At 45.5% G+C, this 24,664-nt stretch overlaps 1 protein-coding gene across 7 annotated transcripts in view; it reads right to left on the bottom strand.

Annotated features, from left to right (window-relative positions):
• The window catches only part of PLA2G6 (phospholipase A2 group VI), a 104,586-nt gene extending 81,440 nt beyond the window's left edge, over positions 1 to 23,146 (bottom strand). For 5 of the 7 annotated variants that reach the window (XM_077277436.1, XM_077277438.1, XM_077277440.1 and 2 more), the window contains exons 1-2: positions 23,028 to 23,138; positions 21,581 to 21,797 (exon numbers count right to left, since the gene is read on the bottom strand). In XM_077277436.1, coding sequence (XP_077133551.1) covers positions 21,581 to 21,789 — 209 coding nt within the window. In that variant the 5' untranslated portion in view covers positions 21,790 to 21,797; positions 23,028 to 23,138. Of the gene's footprint in view, positions 1 to 21,580; positions 21,798 to 23,013 lie in introns of all 7 variants that reach the window. The other 2 variants (XM_077277437.1, XM_077277439.1) reach the window with 1 other exon arrangement.
• Positions 23,147 to 24,664: the final 1,518 nt, after the last annotated feature.

Genomic DNA, 24,664 nt, shown 5'->3' with positions numbered 1-24,664 from the left:
TCTAATCGGCGGCAGTCCATGTAGTGCAGGGATGGATTAGGTCCATCAGACACCAATGACCCTCAGAAGGAAGAAATCTCTGCACTGCTACAGCTCGTTCTTCCGACACAATGTTATTTCCAGTCATCTGGGGTACAGGGTATTGAGGCGCTGCGCTCGTTCTTCTGTCTCTCTATTCTCAGGTTCAATGGGGTCCTAAAGATTTCTTATTACAGCATGAATCACTCTACAACCTGTGTGCAAGAGGATCCAGGGACCGAGTTACTGAATACTCCAAAAGGGGATGTTCTCCAGCACCAAAATAGGGATTTTTGTGTACTCACCATAAAATCCTTTTCTCCGAGCCACTCATTGGGGGACAGACCGTGGGTGTATGCTGCTGCCACTAGGAGGCTGACACTAAGTTAATACAAAAAGGGTTAGCTCCTCCTCTGCAGTATACACCGCCCACTGGCTCCGGATAATACCAGTTCAATAGCAAAGCAGTAGGAGATTAACAAAAATTAACCGTAGGTACAACATGTCAGAGACTAAAATACTTATCATAGGCAACGGGCCAAAACAAGGGTGGGTGTTGTGTCCCCCAATGAGTGGCTCGGAGAAAAGGATTTTACTGTGAGGTGAGTACACAAAAATCCCTATTTCTCCATCTCCACATTGGGGGACACAGGACCGTAGAACGTCCAAAAGCAGTCCCTGGGCGGGAAATAACACGACAGTGTAAACTCATGACACCTGCTGTCTACAGGTGCGCCACCGCTGCCTGCAGAATACGCCTACCCAGGCTTGCATCGGAAGATGCCTGAGTATGGACATTGCAATGATTTGAGAAGGTGTGCAGGCTAGACCAGGTCGCAGCTTTGCAAACTTGCTCTGCAGACGCTAGATTCCGAGTCGCCCAGGAAGCACCCACCGACCGAGTGGAGTGTGCCCTGACACCCGCTGAGATAGGCTTGCTTTGACGCGATAAGCCTCTTGAATAGACGACCGAATCCATCTGGCGATTGTCGACTTAGAAGCGGCCAGTCCCTTCCGGTGTCCTGCCGGGAGCACGAACAAAGCTTCCGTCTGTCGAAAAGGTGCCGTCGTAGACACGTACTTCCTTAGAACTCTCACAAGATCCAGAGAGTGAAGAGCCTTCTCAACGTGGTGTGTCGGAGCAGGACAAAATGACGGAAGTACGATATCCTCGTTAAGGTGGAAGGAAGACACCACCTTTGGGAGGAAGGTAGGGGACGGTCTGAGGACCACCTTGTCTCGGTGGAATGTGAGGAACTGCGTCCGACATGAAAGGGCAGCCAATTCCGAGACTCGTCTGATCGACGTAATAGCGGCGAGAAAAGCCACCTTCCATGAAAGGAGAGGTAGAGAGATGTCCTGCAACGGCTCGAAGGGAGATTCCTGCAGGACACCTAGGACCAGATTAAGGTCCCAAGCCTCTGTAGGGAGGCACCACGTGGGAGACTCCCTGAAAGAACATTCTGACCTGGGGTTTGGAAGCAATTTTACATTAAAAAAAAGGACTGACAAGGCCAAGACCTGCCCTTTAAGGGAACTCGGCGAAAGCCCCAAATCCAGACCATATTAGAGGAAATCCAGGATGGTAGGGATGTTGAAAACCAACAGAGGGCGACCTCTGATCCTACACCATTCAAAGAAGGTCTTCCAGGTCCGATGATAGATGCGCAATGACACCGGCTTTCGGGCATTGATCAAAGTGGAAACTACCTCGCGGGAAAAACCTGCTTGAGTTAGAACCCAGGATTCAATGGCCAAGCCGTCAAACACAGGGCCCCTGAGTTCTGGTGGTAGATCGGGCCCTGAGAAAGTAGATCCGGCCGATCTGGTAGATGCCAAGGAACGTCTGCGATGAGTTGGACCAGCTCTGCATACCATGCCCGGCGAGACCAATCCGGAGCGATGAGAATCACCGGGACACCCTCCGCCCTGATCTTCCTGATGACTCTGGGAAGCAGGGGCCGGGGAAGAAACAGGTAAGGAAGGTGAAACTGACTCCAAGGAAGGACCAGCGCGTCCGCCCCAATTGCTCTCGAGTCCAGAGACCGGGCTACAAACTGAGGTACCTTGGCATTGAACCACAAAAGCCATCAAGTCTAGGTCTGGAGTACCCCAACGAAGGCAGATTTGTTGGAATATGTCCTGACGGAGAGACCACTCGCCTGAGGCAAGACCTTGCTGGCTGAGGAAGTCCACAGCCCAATTCTCCACTCCTGGAATGTGAACGGCCGATATGACCGAGTGGTTGTTTTCGGCCCAGCGAAGATGTGCTCTACCTCGCACATTGCAGCTCTGCTGCGTGTGCCCCCTGATGATTTATAAGCCATAGCATTGTCTGACTGGATACGGATGGGGCGGCCTGCTAGGAGATGATGGAACCGCCTTAGAGACAGCCAAATAGCACGTATCTCCAGGATATTGATAGGAAGGTGAGACTCGTGATGAGTCCAGGTTCCCTGCGCAGTGTGATGGCGAAAGACCGCTCCCCAGCCGAGGAGGCTGGCATCGGTAGTGACTACCAGCCAATGGACTGGGAGAAAGGACCTCCCTTGGAGAAGAGAGGTTCGAACCGTCCACCATTGGAGTGTGTGCTTGACCCGAGGGGAGAGGACATGTGTCCAGCAGAGCGTGCTGGAGAGGACGGAGGTGCAGTTGCGCAAATGGAATTGCCTCCATTGCTGCTATCTTCCCAAGAATCATCATGCCGAAACGGATGGAACAGGGAGACGTCTGGAGAAGCTTCCAGACCCCCTGTTGAAGAGCCAGGACCTTGTCCCAAGGAAGAAGCACCAACCCTAGGGAGGTGTGCAGGGTCATGCCCAGGAAGGAGATCCATTGGGCCGGAACAGATGACTTTTCTAAATTGACCAACCAGTCCAGCCGATAAAGAGTATCTATGGAAAAGCGGACGCACTCCTCACAGTCTTGGAGAGATGGGCCTTTGACCAATAAGTCGTCTAGGTAGGGAAGCACGAACAGACCCTGAGAATGTAGAATGGCCATGACCGCCGCCATGACCTTTGTGAAAACTCTGGGTGCAGTGGCGAGGCCGAAGAGCAAGGCCGTGAACTGAAAATGTTCCTCTCTGATGGCGAAGCGAAGAAACCTTTGGTGAGGTGGGAAGATTGGGATGTGGAACTCCGCATCCCTGATGTCGATGGATGCTAAGAATTCGCCTTGTTCAATCGAGGCAATGAGGGAATGGAGGGATTCCATCCTGAAATGACGGACTTTGACAAATCTGTTCAAGAGCTTTAGGTCCAGGATGGGCCTGACTGTTCCACCCTTTTTGGGGACCATGAACAGATTTGAATAAAAACCGCAGAACCTTTCGTCAGGCGATCTGTGGGATCTTTGACAGAAGATCCATCCGGCACGGATAGGAGAGTTTTAGAGGACAAACGTGAAACAGGAGGATCCACAGGAGGGGATTCTGACCATTGTTTGCGGAGATCGGGAGGAAAAAGGATATTTGGACTCCAGAGATCTCTGGCCTGCAAAACGTTTGTCTGGGCGCTCCCTATGTCGCTGGACTATGTCCTGGAACTCCGGGTGATTGGCAAACACCCTATGAGTACGTTTGGTCCTTTTGAAGGACACCGAATTATCCATACTGGAGGTCGCCGGCTCCTCATCAACCTGAAGGGACTGGTTGACGGCCTCAATGAGACTATCTATAGTGCTCTGATAACCTGGCGACTCCAGATCAAGAGGCCCATCAGACTCAGGTTCAGAGTCCTGGTCGGAAGAGGTGCCTGGGGAGCGAGAGCGGGAAGCGGAGATACCAGACGCCGAGGCACCAGAGAGCCTGGGGGACGAGCTACGGACGCGCTTCCTAGATGGCCACTTGTGCTTAGAATGAGAGCGGCCCCTGCAGGTTGAACATTCCGCAGCCGTAGGGGAAGCTTCTTGAATAGGCGGATTAGTGGTCCTGCTCCTGGATGGATCCGGGAGGGACTCGATAGCCTTTGTCAAAGAAGCCATAGATTGCAAAAGTGACAAAGCCCACTCAGGGGGATTGTTTGCGGTGGGGGGCTCCTGAGCGCATTTAGGGTCACAAGCATTACAGAGCAGAACAGTATGCTCGCTTGGTGGCGCAGCCTGACAGAAGGTGCAAGAAGTGAAGAACACCGTATGTGTTTTAGCAGATTTTTTGGAGGGTTTAGGCAGAGACATGTTGTGCTGCTAACTTCCCATGTGGGGCACTTGTGCAACTAAAAGAGCAAAGCACTGTGTGCAGAAGGAGGAGGGCCTGTGTCCGTGTGCAGCGCACCTACCCAGGTCCTGTGTCCTGTCGCGGTGCTGTGACCGGGAGGAGAGGTGCAGCCTGGCGTCCAGAAGCTCCTCATATCCAAGATGGCCGCCGAGAGTATGTGGAGCGCTAAACCGGTAGGCCTAGCGTGTGGGGCCGAAGCTGGGGAGTAAATTAGCGGTGCCTGGCCGCAAGATATACGGCCGAGCCCGCGGTGCGCTCGGGAGCCCCACCCCCACCCCTGCAAGACTCACCGCTGATGTCCTCTTCAGGCGAGGTATGAGGGGGAGGTGCAGTCAACCTCGATCCACCACCCTCTTGATGAGGAGGTGGAGAGGGACTGAGGAGCTCCATGCAGCACAGCTGTTCTATAGTGGTGGTGCAGAGGGAGGGCGGCCGGACTATGCCTACTGGAAGGTGGCCTCTGTATATCCTAAGGGTTCGCTCCCCTAGGATTTGACAGGGTTAGTTCTCGGCCGTATATCCCACGTCGCAGGAGAGGGTATGGGGAGTAAAACTCGCCCGCTGATGTTTTGGGGGAGATCGGCCCCCTTAAAAGGGTCCGTCTCCCCATCATCCTCTTGCGCAAAGTTAAAAATAAAAAGTAAAAACGTCTGGAGAAAAACAGACACAGTGTGCCTCCTATGGACACTAAGCAAGAACTGTTATTATCCGGAGCCAGTGGGCGGTGTATACTGCAGTGGAGGAGCTAACCCTTTTTGTATTTACTTAGTGTCAGCCTCCTAGTGGCAGCAGCATACACCCACGGTCTGTGTCCCCCAATGTGGCGATGGAGGAAGAAAGTAGTTAAAACTTAGCCATTAATCATATTGGATAAAAAAAAGAAAAAAAAAAAAAGACAATGTGCACGTATTAAAAAAACAACATAATGCTTACACGTTTTGGGTAGAAAAACCCTGAATCATAGCTACATTTTAAAAGAGAATGAAAGAACAGCAGGAGGCACCAAAACAACAATATCTAGACACAAAAACAGAGTTAAGTAAATTGAAATTAAGGGATAAGCAGCTTTCCTTTCTGGGATCCCCATCTATGACGATTATAAGCCCCAATAGGGCAAACATGTAGAGGTTGTCATTGTGGGACGGCTCCTTTATTAATAAGACAAGAAAATCTTCAGGGCAAAAATACTCCAAAGTCAATGTCCCATCAGCAGAATACGGGTGATTTCTACGCCTTGACTCTAGAGACAAATACAGGCCCAAAAGGGGATCTAATGTGCCAAACCAACAGCATCATGGGGATCTATGGCATTGGTAGTTCTGGTTGTCAGACCAGAAGTCAGCCCGGTACATTAAATGCTAAAATGCCACAGATTCACATTTGCTTAAAAATTAACTCAACAGCGAAATCTAATGCTTCCTGCAACCGAATACAGGGAAATTGTTGACATTTTTGTAATTTTAAGACAGAATTAACTCTGCCCAAACCTGTCGTGTAATAACCCAGCTGGCACAGTTTCAGTCCAGAAAGAATGGATCTCCCAGGCCAAGTCTCTGTACCAGTGAATGTGCCAGCTCTTTCCTTGTACTGTATTTAAAAAAAAGCTTAAAAAGTTACTAAGCCCTCAGTAGTTTTTTTATATGTTGCAGACACTTTAATTGCCTGCAAGCTGGTGGATTCCAGGTCCCGAGACCCCCACTGAATACTTAATGGTCGCCCGAAAAGTGAGCAGCTTAGGCGACTGGAGCCCATTGCTCCTGCAGCAAATGCGGTATAGAGACACTAGAAAGCATAGGCTTTGTGGCCTGAGTGTGCTCAGGCAGCAGTGATCTGATAAGGCGAAAATGGCCACTACTTCCATCGCTAGCGGAGACAGGCATTTCCAGCAGGTTAACATGACCATGTAGCAAACACCCTTAGGGAACGACTAAGCATCAGAACAGTTCTGAGCCTTTTTTTTCCTACAATTTATGGGCTGGGGACTCAATTTAACCCTTTAACCCCTGGGCCATTCCATTTTCCGTTTTTGCATTTTCGTTTTTGGATCCCCTTCTTCCCAGAGCCATAACTTTTTTTTTTTTATTTTATACGGCCATGTGAGGACTTGCTTTTTTGCGGGACGAGTTGTGTTTTTTAAAGACACTAATGGTTTTAACATATCGTTTACTGGAAAACTGAAAAAAAAATTCCAAGTGCAATCCCACAGTTTTTTTTTATTTGTTTTTATTAACTATGCTCACTAAATGCTAAAATGGACCTGCTATTATGATTCTCCAGGTCATTATGAGTTCATAGACACCAAACATGCCTAGGTTCTTTTTTATTTAAGTGGTTAACAAAATCCAAAATTTGTAAAAAAAAAAAAAAAAAAAAAAAAAAAAAAAGTTGCACGATTTTCCGATACCCGCAGAGTCTCCATTTTCGTGATCTTGGGTTGGGTGAGATCTTACTTTTTGCATGCCGAGCAGATGTTTTCAATTATACCATTTTGGTGCAGATACAACCTTTGATCACCCGTTATTGCATTTTCATGAAATGTTGCGGAAACCAAAAAAAAAAATAAAGCAATTCTGGCATTTTTACTGTTTTTCTTGTTACGCCATTTAATGATCAGATTATTTTTTTATATTAATAGATTGGGAGATTCTGAACACAGCAATCCCAAATATGTGTATCAATAAAAAAGAAGAAAATGAGGGCACTCACCAATCTTTCACGTTCTTAGTCCTTTATTGCAACACGATCCAGTTAAAACACATGGCCGGGGAAGAGAGAGAGCCGAAGCCCGTGTGAGCAGGGGAGAGACGACAGCTGTTTTGCGCTGTGCTTTGCGCTTCTACAGGGACCTGTAGAAGCGCAAAGCACAGCGCGAAACAGCTGTCGTCTCTCGCCTGCTCACACGGGCTTCGGCTCTCTCTCTTCCCCGGCCATGTGTTTTAACTGGATCGTGTTGCAATAAAGGACTAAGAACGTGAAAGATTGGTGAGTGCCCTCATTTTCTTCTTTTTTATTGATACATATTTATGGACACATTTTCATTGAGGTGCACCACCAAGTCACCACTGTATGGTTTGTCCATCCGAAGTCTGCACAAATGCACCTTGACTAGAGCCTATGAGAAGTCGTTAAGACACATGCAGTGCCGCTCTTCTTTTTTCTTTTGATTTTGGACATTTTGCCAAATATGTGTATGTTTGATTTATTTTGAACGGGGCAAATGGGGGTGTTTTAAACATATATATACATATATATATATATATATATATATATATATATATATATATATATATATATATATATATATATATATATATATATACACACTCACCGGCCACTTTATTAGGTACACCATGCTAGTAACGGGTTGGACCCCCTTTTGCCTTCAGAACTGCCTCAATTCTTCGTGGCATAGATTCAACAAGGTGCTGGAAGCATTCCTCAGAGATTTTGGTCCATATTGACATGATGGCATCACACAGTTGCCGCAGATTTGTCGGCTGCACATCCCAAAGATGCTCCATACAAGGCAGGATGGATCCATGCTTTCATGTTGTTTACGCCAAATTCTGACCCTACCATCCGAATGTCGCAGCAGAAATCGAGACTCATCAGACCAAGCAACGTTTTTCCAATCTTCTACTGTCCAATTTCGATGAGCTTGTACAAATTGTAGCCTCAGTTTCCTGTTCTTAGCTGAAAGGAGTGGTACCCGGTGTGGTCTTCTGCTGCTGTAGCCCATCTGCCTCAAAGTTCGACGCACTGTGCGTTCAGAGATGCTCTTAGGCCTACCTTGGTTGTAACGGGTGGCGATTTGAGTCACTGTTGCCTTTCTATCAGCTCGAACCAGTCTGCCCATTCTCCTCTGACCTCTGGCATCAACAAGGCATTTCCGCCCACAGAACTGCCGCTCACTGGATTTTTTTTCTTTTTCGGACCATTCTCTGTAAACCCTAGAGATGGTTGTGCGTGAAAATCCCAGTAGATCAGCAGTTTCTGAAATACTCAGACCAGCCCTTCTGGCACCAACAACCATGCCACGTTCAAAGGCACTCAAATCACCTTTCTTCCCCATACTGATGCTCGGTTTGAACTGCAGGAGATTGTCTTGACCATGTCTACATGCCTAAATGCACTGAGTTGCCGCCATGTGATTGGCTGATTAGAAATTAAGTGTTAACAAGAAGTTGGACAGGTGTACCTAATAAAGTGGCCAGTGAGTGTATATATATATATGTATATATATATATATATATATATATATATATATATACATATACATACATACACACACACGCACATACATACATATATTTTTTTTTTAATTTACCTTTTGCATGCTTCAATAGTCTCCATGGGAGACTAGGAACTGCAATAATCTGATTGGCTCTGCTACATACAGGCGATGATCAGATCGAGATCGCCTGTATGCAGCTGAAATGCTCACTTGCTATGAGCACCGACAACCAGGCGGCGCTCATAGCAATCTGGCTATGACAACCATAGAGGTCTGCTGAAGACCTCTATGCCAATCCTCTCTTAGACAGTTTAGACAGTCTACATTTCTATGGGAACTTAATATGAATCCTCTCTAGACTAAAGTCTATATCTCTGTGAAGGGGTAGAATCCTGCTCCAATTAAAAACTCCTAAGGTGTGTATGTAGCCTTCTGACTCAGCACTCCGCCCCTTAGCTTTAGGTGTTTTTAATTGCAGCAGGATTCTACCCCTCCACAGAGATATAGACTTTAGTCCAGAGAGGATTCATATTAGGTTCCCAGAGAAATGTTGACTGTCTAAGAGAGGATTGGCATTAGGTCCTGGCAACGAGAAACACCTTAACGTGGCTGCCAGGTACACAATTCATGCGCTAAGCATTCTCAATTTTTCATATTTCTAGTGCAGTGATGCAATTCAATTTTCATATTTTATGTTTGCAAGCTATAGCGCTACAGAGTGCTACCTCATCTGTTTCAATGTTCCAACGGAGTGTCAGAGCACATGCTCGACTGCCGCTATATTCATACCCCTTTGGGGCTGCTGATCGCTCACCTTTATCCAGCAGTCCAATAGAAAATAAATGGAGCTGTACACGGGCTTTAGACTTGGCGCTACATTTTGCAAAAGGAAATAAAATTCTTCTTCCGACCGTTGTAGGTAAAAGCGATTGGACAACCGCCAATCAGCTATTTATCACTTATCTTGTAGATAGGCGATAATCTATTTTAACTTCTTTAATTTATGACATTTTCATTGTAGGAAACTAGTAATAGGGTATGTGCACATGTTGCAGATTTCCTGCGGATCCGCAGCATTTTTTTCCACGCAGAAACGCTGCAGATCCGCAAGTGATTTGCAGTACAATGTAAATCAATGGGAACAAAATGCTGTGCTAATGGTGCGGAAAAATCCACACAGAAAATGCAGCAGATTCAAAAAAAGACCATGTCAATTCTTTTTGCGGATCTGCTGCATTTCTGTACCCATTCCATAACAGAAATCCGCAGGGGTAAAAGAAAGAAGAAATCCGAAAAAAAAAACCCCGCACAAAAACGCAGATTCTGACCTGTGTTTTCTGCCAAGAAATGCAGAATCTGAACAGAAAATTTCACAGTCAAATCTGCAATGTGTGCACATGGCCTTAGGGTCACACTGGCGTATAATACTGAGCAGTGCAACGCGAGAAAACATTGCATTGCACTCTGACCAATGTTATTAAATCAGTCAGTGCTCACCTGAGATGGACACCTCTCCATTACTAACCACTAAATGTTATGCCAGCTGACATCAACCCCTTAAAGGAAAGGTGCCGCAATTTTGTTTTTGTATTAAAAATGATTGTTTATATAAACAATTATCTTTAATACAAAATTATTTTTTTTAACCTTAATATCTTTTTTATTATTAATAATTTTTGCAGCCACTGGGCGCCGCCATTTTGCTTTGCAGGAGTGTAAGAGTCCCAGCACGACATTTACACTCTGCATTTACGGCAGCCCTGTGCATAGGACTCAGCAGTCGGGAGCCGACCGCGTTATCTCCTGCTCTGATCTGGCCACGCCCCCTGGGCTGTCTCCACATCACAGCAGAGGCAGGAGGTCGGCGCCATGTTTCTTCAGCCCACAGTGTGTGAGCTCCACTGTGACTGAGAGCTGTGCTGTTGGAGGGGCAGCTCCAGCTGCCTCTCCTTTCACACTGTCAGCAGTCGGCCGTTCCCTGTCCTCTGGTGCCCTGGCTCAATCTCTAGAATCGCTAGAGAGGGTGAAGTGCTGGGGTCTGATGTCCTCTATCAGGAGCTGCAGAGAGGTAACAGGGGGGGGGGGGAGGGGGAGAATCTCTGTGCTGCTCCGACCCGACCCTGCCTCTCACTGCAGCCACTGATCAAGGACATCAGACCGTGTATCTATCACTACACTGTGCTGAGCCATGTATCTAATCCTCTCCTGTATGATACTGTCTGCTGTGCCCTGTACCTAATCCTCTCCTGTGTGATACTATGCTGAGCCATGTATCTAATCCTATACTGTGTGATACTGTCTGCTGAGCCATGCATCTAATCCTATACTGTGATACTATGCTGAGCCATGTATCTAATCCTATACTGTGTGATACTGTCTGCTGAGCCATGCATCTAATTTTATACTGTGATACTATGCTGAGCCATGCATCTAATTCTATCCTGTGTGATACTGACTGCTGAGCCATGTATCTAATCCTCTCCTGTGTGATACTATGCTGAGCCGTGTATCTAATCCTATACTGTGTGATACTGTCTGCTGAGCCATGCATCTAATCCTATACTGTGATACTATGCTGAGCCATGTATCTAATCCTATACTGTGTGATACTGTCTGCTGAGCCATGCATCTAATTTTATACTGTGATACTATGCTGAGCCATGCATCTAATTCTATCCTGTGTGATACTGACTGCTGAGCCGTGTATCTAATCCTCTCCTGTGTGATACTGACTGCTGAGCCGTGTATCTAATCCTCTCCTGTGTGATACTGTCTTCTGAGCCGTGTATCTAATCTTATCCTGTGTGATACTGACTACTGAGCCGTGTATCTAATCCTATCCTGTGATACTGTCTGCTGAGCTGTGTATCTAATCTTATCCTGTGTGATACTGACTGCTGAGCCGTGTATCTAATCCTATCCTGTGATACTGTCTGCTGAGCTGTGTATCTAATCCTCTCCTGTGTGATACTGACTGCTGAGCCGTGTATCTAATCCTCTCCTGTGTGATACTGACTGCTGAGCCGTGTATCTAATCCTCTCCTGTGTGATACTGACTGCTGAGCCGTGTATCTAATCCTCTCCTGTGTGATACTGACTGCTGAGCCATGTATCTAATCCTATCCTGTGTGATACTGTCTGGTGAACCGTGTATCTAATCCTCTCAGGCACTCCTCTCCCCCCTGCATATCTTTCCCCATTACACACACAACTCAATGCATGCGATAACAGGAGCTGCAGGGGTCATGCTGTATTATGGCATTATGTGAGATCTATATGACGGTATTATGTGATCTGTATGGTGGTGATTATGCTTGATCAGTATTGTGAGAATTATACGGTGGTATTGTGTGTGATCTATATGGTGGTATTATGTGAGAACACTGGCAGTATTATGTGTGATCTATATGGCGGTATGTGAGAACACTGGCGGTATTATGTGTGATCTATATGGTGGTATGTGAGAACACTGGCGGTATTATGTGTGATCTATATGGTGGTATTATGTGAGAACACTGGCGGTATTATGTGTGATCTATATGGTGGTATTATGTGAGAACACTGGCAGTATTATGTGTGATCTATATGGCGGTATGTGAGAACACTGGCAGTATTATGTGTGATCTATATGGCGGTATGTGAGAACACTGGCGGTATTATGTGTGATCTATATGGTGGTATGTGAGAACACTGGCGGTATTATGTGTGATCTATATGGTGGTATTATGTGAGAACACTGGCGGTATTATGTGTGATCTATATGGTGGTATTATGTGAGAACACTGGCAGTATTATGTGTGATCTATATGGCGGTATGTGAGAACACTGGCGGTATTATGTGTGATCTATATGGTGGTATTATGTGAGAACACTGGCAGTATTATGTGTGATCTATATGGTGGTATGTGAGAACACTGGCGGTATTATGTGTGATCTATATGGTGGTATTATGTGAGAACACTGGCGGTATTATGTGTGATCTATATGGTGGTATTATGTGAGAACACTGGCAGTATTATGTGTGATCTATATGGCGGTATGTGAGAACACTGGCGGTATTATGTGTGATCTATATGGTGGTATTATGTGAGAACACTGGCAGTATTATGTGTGATCTATATGGTGGTATGTGAGAACTGTATGATGGTATTGTGTGTGATCCATATGGCTGTATTATGTGTGCTCTATATGGTGGTATGTGAGAACTGTATGACAGTATTGTGTGTGATCTATTTGATGGTATTGTGTGTGATCTATATGGCGGTATTATGTGTGAGCTATATGGCAGTATTATGTGAGAACACTATGGCAGTATTATCTTCAGAAAGCGGACCCATTCTATGGTGGTTCTGGCTGAGCACCTGCTCGCGGGTCTGGGGTAATAGAGAGGGGGCAGCATGACCTCCAGTTAGGTGCAGTCAGGGCTGGTCAGGCTGCTGAAGAGAGGGGTCTCATTTTTACTGTTACTATATGGCTAAATTTCCTTCCCAGCGTCACCCCGTACTTCGCCTGTCGTCTCACTTTCACACATCACCAGGACAGGATGGAGAAGACAGGATCTGAGGAGGGGAATGGGGTCTTAGCATGCAAAGTCTGGATCAGAACAGGCCATCAATCCACAGAAATGTTTCCTGGATTTCTGTGGAGCAGACGGTCCATCCATGTGTATAAAAGACAGTGCTCTATGTACAATCCCTGGCTGCTCCGCGCACCAAACAGGGGGCCCCCATAGACCAGCACACTGCTCTCCTGAAATACTCTGCGCTGCGGTCACCCTGCTCCCTCCACCACATATCTCCCAGAATCCTTGCTGGCTGCCATCCTCGGTGACTGTCTACTTGTCAGTGTAAGGCTGCTTTCACACTAGCGTCAGTACGGGCCCGTCGCAGTGCGTCGTACCGACGCATGCTGTGAAAGAAATGCCCGACGTGGTAGCGGATGTAGTCTTACGACGCTTCCGCTGCCCCATTGTAAGGTCCGGGGAGGAGGGGGCGGAGTTTCGGCTGCGCATGCACGGTCGAAAATGGCGGACTCGACGCACAAAAAAACCGTTACATGTAATTTTTTTTGTGGCGGTGGTCCGCCAAAACACGACTCAACCGTCGCACGGTGGTTGCGACGTGTGGCAATACGTCGCAATGCGTCGGTAATGTTAGTCTATGGGGAAAAAACACATCCTGCAGACAACTTTGCAGGATGTGTTTTGCAGGATGTGTTTTATCTCCTGAACGACGCATTGCGACGTACAGCCAACAACGCTAGTGTGCAAGTAGCCTAAGGCTGCCGTCACACATTCAGTATTTGGTCAGTATTTTACCTCAGTATTTGTAAGCCAAGACCAGGAGTGGCTGATAAATGCAGAAGTGGTGCAGATGTGTCTGTTATACTTCTCCTCTAATAGTTCCACTCCTGGTTTTGGCTACAAATACTGAGGTAAAATACTGACCAAATACTGATAGGGTGACGGCAGCCTTACTCTGCAGTCACCAACAAAATGGCTGCTCACTGGGTTCCTGAATATCATCCTCTTATCCCTTAGCAAACACCCAGAAGGGAAGGAGAGGAGTGACATCACACACACATCAGCAGACTCCACCCATAATTACTGCAGTGCTGTAATGTGAGCTTGTTGTACACGAGGTTTTTCTGAAATTTCAGCAGCTGCTCCCCCTAGTGTTTAAAAGTGGAAATTCCAAAACTTTTCAAATTATTTTTCATATTTTACTAAATTATAAACAAATGATAATAATTTTTAAGAAAATGTAAACATTCATTCTTTACATTTTTACAATTTCTGTAAAAAAAATTTTTTTGATGGCACCTTCCCTTTAAACCGTTATCCCAGTTGGCACAGCACCAGGGCAACTAGGAACAGTCGGGCCAAGTGCCAGAATTGTAGCCAGGGAAGGTTCCAATAACCATGGGCCTTCCCAGCTTTATAATATCAGCTGACAGCTGTCTACTTTACCTTGACTGGTTCTGAAAAATAGTGAGGAACCCAGCCTCATTTTTTTAAATTATTTATTTAATAGATTAAATATTGGCAAAATACCTTTTAGTGCCATATGAAAGGGACTAAATGGTGAAGTTTATTATATGACAACAGGATATCTATATAGCCTGTCTATATCTGTATAAAAGATTGCATTATTAATTTGTAAACTAGCATTAAATGCATAGAGCATTACTGTATGTAAACAATTATGTGAAAAACGCATTGCATAAGGATGTCATATGGACGCTAGGTGACAGAAATCCAATTGTAGTCGCATGACACTCGTCCTACTATTCTGGATCAACAGCAGACCAATTTTTTTATACACTAGTGTGACTCCATCCTTAGGGCTCATACTCACTTGCGAGAAACTCGGATGAGTCTCGCACGTCAATACCCGGCACACAGGAGCGGAGCGTGCGGCCGCATAGCAATACATGAAGCTAAACGCTCCGCTCCTGAGTGCCGGGTATTGACGTGCGAGACACATCCGAGTCTCTCGCAAGTGAGTATGAGCCCTTAGGGAGAGATTATTGCTTCTGTTGATGTAATCAACAACCTAGAGTTAAGGTACCTTCACATTAAGCGACGCTGCAGCGATAGCGACAACGATGCCGATCGCTGCAGCGTCGCTGGAGAGCGGTCACACAGACCGCTCTCCAGCGACCTACGATGCCGAGGTCCCCGGGTAACCAGGGTAAACATCGGGTTGCTAAGCGCAGGGCCGCTTAACAAACAGTACATACTCACCTTCACAGGCCCCGGCGTCCGCTTCCTGCAATGACTGAGCGCCGGCCCTAACAGCAGAGCGGTGATGTCACCGCTGTGCTGTACTTTCACTTTACGGCGCTCAGTCAGTGTGGGAAGCAGACGCCGGGGGATGCGAAGGTGAGTATGTACTGTTTGTTTTTTTTACATTTTACACTGGTAACCAGGGTAAACATCGGGTTACTAAGCGCGGCCCTGCGCTTAGTAACCCGATGTTTACCCTGGTTACCAGTGTAAAACATCGCTGGTATCGTTGCTTTTGGTGTCAAACCTAACGATAAACGCCGGTCTGACGACCAAATAAAGTCCTGAACTTTCTTCAACGACCAGCGATATCACAGCAGGATCCTGATCGCTGCTGCGTGTCAAACTAAACGATATCGCTAGCCAGGACGCTGCAACGTCATGGATCGCTAGCGATATCGTTTAGTGTGAAGGTACCTTTAGGTTTTAACCCCTTCCTGACATCTGACGTACTATCCCGTCGAGGTGGGGTGGGCCCGTATGACCGCCGACGGGATAGTACGTCATACGCGATCAGCGGCGCTCACGGGGGGAGCGCCGCCGATCGCGGCCGGGTGTCAGCTGATTATCACAGCTGACATCCGGCACTATGTGCCAGGAGCGGTCACGGACCGCCCCCGGCACATTAACCCCCGGCACACCGCGATCAAACATGATCGCGATGTGCCGGCGGTGCAGGGAAGCATCGCGCAGGGAGGGGGCTCCCTGCGGGCTTCCCTGAGCCCCCCGCAGCAACGCGATGTGATCGCGTTGCTGCGAGGGTCTTACCTCCCTCCCTGCAGCTCCCAGACCCGGATCCAAGATGGCCGCGGATCCGGGTCCTGCAGGGAGGGAGGTGGCTTCACAGACGCCTGCTCAGAGCAGGCACTGTGAAGCAGCCTGCACTTTCCTCAGATCGGTGATCTGTCAGAGTGCTATGCAAACTGGCAGATCACCGATCTGTATTGTCCCCCCCTGGGGCAAAGTAAAAAAGTTAAAAAAAAATTTTTCCAAATGTGTAAAAAAAAAAAAAAAAAAATATTCCAAAATAATGAAAAAAAAAAAAAAATATTATTCCCATAAATACATTTCTTTATCTAAATAAAATAAAAAAAACAATAAAAGTACACATATTTAGTATCGCCGCGTCCGTAACGACCCAACCTATAAAACTGCCCCACTAGTTAACCCCTTCAGTAAACACCGTAAGAAAAAAAAAAAAAAAAACGAGGCAAAAAACAACGCTTTATTACCATACCGCCGAACAAAAAGTGGAATAACACGCGATCAAAAAGACGGATATAAATAACCATGGTACCGCTGAAAACGGCATCTTGTCCCGCAAAAAACGAGCCGCCATACAGCATCATCAGCAAAAAAATAAAAAAGTTATAGTCCTGAGAATAAAGCGATACCAAAATAATAATTTTTTCTATAAAATAGTTTTTATCGTATAAAAGCGCCAAAACATAAAAAAATTATATAAATGAGATATCGCTGTAATCGTACTGACCCGACGAATAAAACTGCTTTATCAATTTTACCAAACGCGGAACGGTATAAACGCCTCTCCCAAAAGAAATTCATGAATAGCTGGTTTTTGGTCCTTCTGCCTCACAAAAATCGGAATAAAAAGTGATCAAAAATGGTCACGTGTCCGAAAATGTTACCAATAAAAACGTCAACTCGTCCCACAAAAAACAAGACCTCACATGACTCTGTGGACCAAAATGTGGAAAAATTATAGGTCTCAAAATGTGGAGACGCAAAAACTTTTTTGCTATAAAAAGCGTCTTTTAGGCTGGTTTCACACTTGCGTTTTTATCTGCATGCGTTTTTTAAAAAAACGCATGTGTGAAAAAACGCATGTAAACGTGGTAAAACGCATGCGTTTTTAGACGCATGCGTTTTTATAGAAAAACACAAGAAAACAAACAAAAAAAAAAAACCCTACCCCTAACCCTACCCCTAACCTGAAATACGTGGCACTAAAATATACGTTTATATACGTATATAAGTGCCACGATATTTCAGTGGCCACGTATATAAGTGCCACGTATATAAGTGCCACGTATATAAGTGCCACGTACTTAAGTGCCACGTACTTAAGTGCCACGTACTTAAGTGCCACGTATTTACGTGCCACGTATTTACGTGCCACGTACTTAAGTGCCACGTACTTAAGTGCCACGTACTTAAGTGCCACGTATTTACGTGCCACGATATTTCAGTGCCACGTATAACCACATAGTTATAGTATTTATAGTACGTGGCACTGAAATACGTGGCACTGAAATATCGTGGCACTGAAACACGTGGCACTGAAACACGTGGCACTGAAACACGTGGCACTTAAATATGTGGCACTTAAATATGTGGCACTTAAATACGTGGCACTTAAATACGTGGCACTTATGACTGTCAGAAAATGTTCATTAAACGGTTAGAGGTGAGGTTAGGGGTAGGGTTAGGGTTACCGTTGGGATTAGGGTTAGGGGTGTGTTTGGGTTAGGGTTTCAGGTAGAATTGGGGAGTTTCCACTGTTCAGGCACATCAGGGGCTCTCCAAACGCGACATGGCGTCCGATCTCAATTCCAGCCAATTCTGCGTTGAAAAAGTAAAACAGTGCTCCTTCCCTTCCGAGCTCTCCCGTGCGTCCAAAAAGGGGTTTATCCCAACATATGGGTTATCAGCGTACTCGGGACAAATTGAACAACAACTTCTGGGGTCCAAGTTCTCTTGTTATCCTTGGGAAAATAAAAATTTGGGGGGCTAAAAATCATTTTTGTGGGAAAAAAATATGTTTTATTTTCACGGCTCTGCGTTGTAAACTGTAGTGAAACACTTGGGGGTTCAAAGTTCTCACAACACATCTAGATAAGTTCCTTGGGAGGTCTAGTTTCCAATATGGGGTCACTTGTGGGGGGTTTGTACTGTTTGGGTACATCAGGGGCTCTGCAAATGCAACGTGACGCCTGCAGACCAATCCATTTAAGTCTGCATTCCAAATGGCGCTCCTTCCCTTCCGAGCTCTGTCATGTGCCCAAACAGTGGTTACCCCCCACATAGGGGGTATCAGCGTACTCAGGACAAATTGGAAAACAACTTTTAGGGTCCAATTTATTCTGTTACCCTTGTAAAAATACAAAGCTGGGGGCTAAAAAATCATTTTTGTGAAAAAAAAAAAGAATTTTTATTTTCACGGCTTTGCGTTACAAACTGTAGTGAAACACTTGGGGGTTCAAAGTTCTCACAACACATCTAGATAAGTTCCTTGGGAGGTCTAGTTTCCAATATGGGGTCACTTGTGGGGGGTTTGTACTGTTTGGGTACATCAGGGGCTCTGCAAATGCAACGTGACGCCTGCAGACCAATCCATTTAAGTCTGCATTCCAAATGGCGCTCCTTCCCTTCCGAGCTCTGTCATGTGCCCAAACAGTGGTTACCCCACACATAGGGGGTATCAGCGTACTCAGGACAAATTGGACAACAACTTTTGGGGTCCAGTTTATTCTGTTACTCTTGTAAAAATACAAAAGCTGGGGGCTAAAAAATCATTTTTGTGAAAAAAAAAAAAGAATTTTTATTTTCACGGCTCTGCGTTATAATCTGTAGTGAAACACTTGGGGGTGCAAAGCTCTCAAAACACATCTAGATAAGTTCCTTAGGGGGTCTAATTTCCAAAATGGTGTCATTTGTGGGGGGTTTCAATGTTTAGGCACATCAGGGGCTCTCCAAACGCAACATGGCGTCCCATCTCAATTCCAGTCAATTTTGCATTGAAAAGTCAAATGGCGCTCCTTCCCTTCCAAGCTCTGCCATGCGCCCAAACAGTGGTTTACCCCAACATATGGGGTATCTGCGTACTCAGGACAAATTGCACAACGTTTTTTGGGGACCAATTTCTTCTCTTACCCTTGGGAAAATAAAAAATTGGGGGCGAAAAGATCATTTTTGTGAAAAAATATGATTTTTTATTTTTACGGCTCTGCATTATAAACTTCTGTGAAGCACTTGGTGGGTCAAAGTGCTCACCACACATCTAGATAAGTTCCTTAGGGGGTCTACTTTCCAAAATGGTGTCACTTGTAGGAGGTTTCAATGTTTAGGCACATCAGGGGCTCTCCAAACGCAACATGGCGTCCCATCTCAATTCCAGTCAATTTTGCATTGAAAAGTCAAATGGCGCTCCTTCACTTCCGAGCTCTGCCATGCGCCCAAACAGTGGTTTACCCCAACATATGGGGTATCTGCGTACTCAGGACAAATTGCACAACATTTTTTGGGGACCAATTTCTTCTCTTACCCTTGGGAAAATAAAAAATTGGGGGCGAAAAGATCATTTTTGTGAAAAAATATGATTTTTTATTTTTACGGCTCTGCATTATAAACTTCTGTGAAGCACTTGGTGGGTCAAAGTGCTCACCACACATCTAGATAAGTTCCTTAGGGGGTCTACTTTCCAAAATGGTGTCACTTGTAGGGGGTTTCAATGTTTAGGCACATCAGGGGCTCTCCAAACGCAACATGGCGTCCCATCTCAATTCCAGTCAATTTTGCATTGAAAAGTCAAATGGCGCTCCTTCCCTTCCAAGCTCTGCCATGCGCCCAAACAGTGGTTTACCCCAACATATGGGGTATCTGCGTACTCAGGACAAATTGCACAACATTTTTTGGGGACCAATTTCTTCTCTTACCATTGGGAAAATAAAAAATTGGGGGCGAAAAGATCATTTTTGTGAAAAAATATGATTTTTTATTTTTACGGCTCTGCATTATAAACTTCTGTGAAGCACTTGGTGGGTCAAAGTGCTCACCACACATCTAGATAAGTTCCTTAGGGGGTCTACTTTCCAAAATGGTGTCACTTGTAGGGGGTTTCAATGTTTAGGCACATCAGGGGCTCTCCAAACGCAACATGGCGTCCCATCTCAATTCCAGTCAATTTTGCATTGAAAAGTCAAATGGCGCTCCTTCCCTTCCAAGCTCTGCCATGCGCCCAAACAATGGTTTACACCCACATATGGGGTATCAGCGTACTCAGGACAAATTGTACAACAACTTTTGCAGTCTATTTTCTCCTGTTACCCTTGGTAAAATAAAACAAATTGGAGCTGAAATAAATTTTGTGTGAAAAAAAATTAAATGTTCATTTTTATTTAAACATTCCAAAAATTCCTGTGAAACACCTGAAGGGTTAATAAACTTCTTGAGTGTGGTTTTGAGCACCTTGAGGGGTGCAGTTTTTAGAATGGTGTCACACTTGGGTATTTTCTATCATACAGACCCCTCAAAATGACTTCAAATGAGATGTGGTCCCTAAAAAAAAATGGTGTTGTAAAAATGAGAAATTTCTGGTCAACTTTTAACCCTTATAACTCCCTAACAAAAAAAAATTTTGGTTCCAAAATTGTGCTGATGTAAAGTAGACATGTGGGAAATGTTACTTATTAAGTATTTTGCGTGACATATGTCTGTGATTTAAGGGCATAAAAATTCAAAGTTGGAAAATTGCAAAATTTTCAAAATTTTCGCCAAATTTCCGTTTTTTTCACAAATAAACGCAAGTTATATCGAAGAAATTTTACCACTATCATGAAGTACAATATGTCACAAGAAAACAATGTCAGAATCGCCAAGATCCGTTGAAGCGTTCCAGAGTTATAACCTCCTAAAGGGACAGTGGTCAGAATTGTAAAAATTGGCCCGGTCATTAACGTGCAAACCACCCTTGGGGGTGAAGGGGTTAAGGTCCGAGTAGTGAATAACTCCCATAGATGTCAAGGCTGGGAATGGATAATATAATAGTAAAACACGGCACTCTGGGTATCTTGGAGGTGCTCAAGTTAGGTATCCAACCCGTAATACATCAGCAACAATATACTTGGCACTCAGGAGAACTTTGTAGTGAAGTAAAACATCATTTATTCAGTGCATCCAGTTCAACATGAACGTTTTCGGTCCAAACATAGGACCTTCATCAGACAGGGTTTTTGAATACTGCAATATCTGGAATACACAGTTTCTCTGTATGGGCCCACGAATGGTGCCAGTGCCAGACAGAATCCAGGAGGTGAAATGCCGCCTTATACAGTTAATGAAAATGCGCTGCAGAGAGGCGAAGTAATCGCTGGTGTAGGGAGCGCTGATGCTGCTGCGGAGAATGGCGCCGTGCTGCAGGGAGCCCTCCCGGAGATGCTGGGAATGGACACATACCAGCTGCCCTCTGTCCCAGTCAGCAGGACTCCTGGACACAATCCTTAACTCCCCTTTATGTCATTTCTAGATTGCCAAAATTGGTAACAGTTTAGCAAGCTGCCCTGGAGAAAGCCAAGTGGGAACTTACCGAAAGGCATTTTGTGGAGAGAGGGGATTTACCAAGAGACATTCCCACGATTTTGCTGACTTGCTCTTGTAGAGTAAGACTCGTCCTTCTTCCCGAATTCGATGGCATCCGACATAGTCCAAAAGTGCCACCTCCCGCACTTTATAAGGATTTGTGAACAGGTTGCCCACTGCACTCACAGTGCTAAATATTCTTCCAAAGAGATCCATGGAAATCACTGGGAGAAATGTCATCACCAGAAAATAAGGGTTAATGAAAAAGAACCAGATGAGAAGACGTCTCCAGGACTGGGTGCACTATTAGACTTCTAACCGAATATTAACCCATAATTCCAGCAGAAATACAAAGATCAAGGCCGTGTGTGTGTGATCTGCTGTGTGGGTGCAAAATAAAGGTTTTATCATGTAAAGGGGCGACTGTCCCAGCTCCTACATTTATGGCATTTCCAACAATAGCACCCAAATCTAGCTCAAGAATTGGGTGCAGAGGTGTCAGCGGGAGGTGGTCATGACTCCCATGTGGGTGAACGGCACCTGTGTCTACTACACATTTATCTGGTGGAGATGCCATAAATGTACAAACTGTGACAATCCCTCTAAAGGGATGTCAGCTGTACTTCCCTGCACCAGTGCTGCTCCTGGTCACTGGCTGCAGCGGTGATGTCACGTCTACAGTATATATCGTCACTGCAGTCAATCCCTGGGCTTAGCAGTGATGCTGATGTAGATGTCTTGAATGAGACGCCATAAGTGTGCTGGGACAACCCCTTTAAACACTCCGCTCTCTGCTGCTTCTCCTGGTCATTTCCTACTGGCTGCAGCAGTGACATCATGACCACAGTGTGCATGTGACCACTGCAGCCAATCACTGAGCTCAGCTACTGACTACCTAAGCATCCATGCTGACCTATGTGATTGGCAGCAGCGTTGTTGTGAGCGGTAGTCATGATGTTACCACTGCAGCAAACAGTGACCGGCGGGCGGGTTTTTTTTTTTACAGGGGATGTGAGGTGACATTTATGACGCCCCATTCATTATGTGTACAGCAGCATTGCTGCTAAGCCGTGTGATTGGCTGCAGCGGTGATGCATGCGGTAGTCATGACGTGACTGCAGCAGCAGGGACGCGGCGCTGGGGAGGGGGAGGGGAAGGACAGCAGGTGGTTTTTTTTTTTTACATAAGACAACTATTGTGGTGAAAAATGTGACAATAGAAAATCCCTTTAATAGAACAGAGGGCGGGACACTGGGGTGGGGGTAAATTTACAGGGGCAGCAATATTTTTTTTTTTATTGACACTCAGTGCTTTCAGGAAAAATTTTAAGGAAAATCCTGTCCAGCTCCCATAATAACCACAGAATACCCTGGAGCTTTCCAGAACAGCCCCGACCCCCTCACAGACACACACACCGACAACACGGCCCCGAGCAGTCACCTGTAGTCACTCACGTGATGCTGTAAGTCACAACAAGCCTCCCCGCCGGCGGTCACACGCTTCCGCACTAGGAGGACATGCCCAGCGGTGGGAATTACTGACCAATCAGCGATCTCCTGCATTAGCCTCCGTCCTCAGCTAACCAATAAGCGCTCTAAGAGGGCGGGACTTCCCAAGACACGGACCAATAGGCATTAGATATTCGAATAGCCGTGTGCGTAGTTGCAATACAACTGAAGCGATTATGGGTAATGTCACATTGTAACTAAACAGGCCGGGAAGCCAGAGGCCGCCATCTTGTGAGAGACCGAAACAGCGAGCGCCATTTTTACTGTGGTAATCACTGAGCTTGCCAGTAACAGGAATGGAGCGAGCAATGACGCAGCGCTGTTTACCTCATACTATACTCAGCGCACGCCGTCATTACACTTGTAGATTGGAAAACACATCGTGTTGAATGATGCATGAGGTGCTGGTATAGGGCGGCCTGTATTAACCCCTTCTTTTTGCGCTTTTGTTTTTCCTCCTCTGCACACAAGACCTTTTGATGTTTCCATTCTCACAGCCGTATGAAGGCGGAAGGCCTGAGGGGTTTTTATTATTATTATTATTATAGTATCGAATGACACCGTTCATTTTATCATACAATGGACGTGAAATGGGAATAAAGTACAAAAACGATGAAATGGGAAAAAAATGCGCTTCCGCCATGGTTTTTGAGGCAATTTTTATGATATTCGGTCTGTGGTAAAAAAAAGAAAAAATGATTTAGTAAACACGATTGTCCAGGCCTGGAGGATTATGGCGATGCCGAACTATTATTTTAGAGGTTAAATAAAATTCGGAACTTTGTAAGAAAAAAAAAATTACTTTGTGCCGCCATTTTCTGAGCTCTTTTTAGTATTTTCGTGCCTTTCGAGTTGCATCTATAGCACACTTTCTATACGACGTTCTGATCACTTTTTGTTGCGTTTTCTATAGATGCAGTAACCAAATTACAGCAGTTTTTATTTTTCCTTTCCGTGGGTTGCCGTTTGGCTGATTAATTTTCTATTTTGATAAATTGGGACTTTTGCAGACGCCGCTGTACCAAATATGTTTTATATCTTTATTTTGTGCCTCAAACGTACGTGTTCTATCCATTTTTTTCACAGAAACAACACGCACCCATTATAATCTATGCTGCTGTTCACATGTCTGTTTTTTCTGGCAGCACGGATGACAAAAGCCAATACAAGTCTATGGGACTGTGAAAAACCCGCACAGCACATGGATGGCGTCAGTGTACAGTCCGTGTGCTGTATGTAGCTAACATTGTAAGGCTATGTGCACACGTTGCGGATTCATGTGCGGATTTTTCCACGCAGATTCTTAAAAATCCACAGCGGATTAACCGCAGATTTACCGCTGTTTTTGTGTGGATTTCACCTGCATTTTTACACCTGCGGATTCCAATTATGGAACAGGTGTAAAACGCTGTGGAATACGCACAAAGAATTGACATGCTGCGGAAAATAAACCGCATCGTTTCTGGCGGTATTTTCCACAGCATGTGTACTGCAGATTTGGTTTTCCATGGTACTGTACACCACATGGAAAACTGCTGCGAATCCGCAGCGTCAAATCCGCAACATGTGCACAGACCCTAAAG

The sequence above is a fragment of the Ranitomeya variabilis genome, chromosome 8, assembly GCF_051348905.1.
Source record: "Ranitomeya variabilis isolate aRanVar5 chromosome 8, aRanVar5.hap1, whole genome shotgun sequence".
NCBI classification, from domain to species: Eukaryota; Metazoa; Chordata; class Amphibia; order Anura; family Dendrobatidae; genus Ranitomeya; species Ranitomeya variabilis.
The sequence above is the reverse complement of the archived record's forward strand: the minus strand, read 5'-3'. Positions and strand labels throughout refer to the sequence as shown.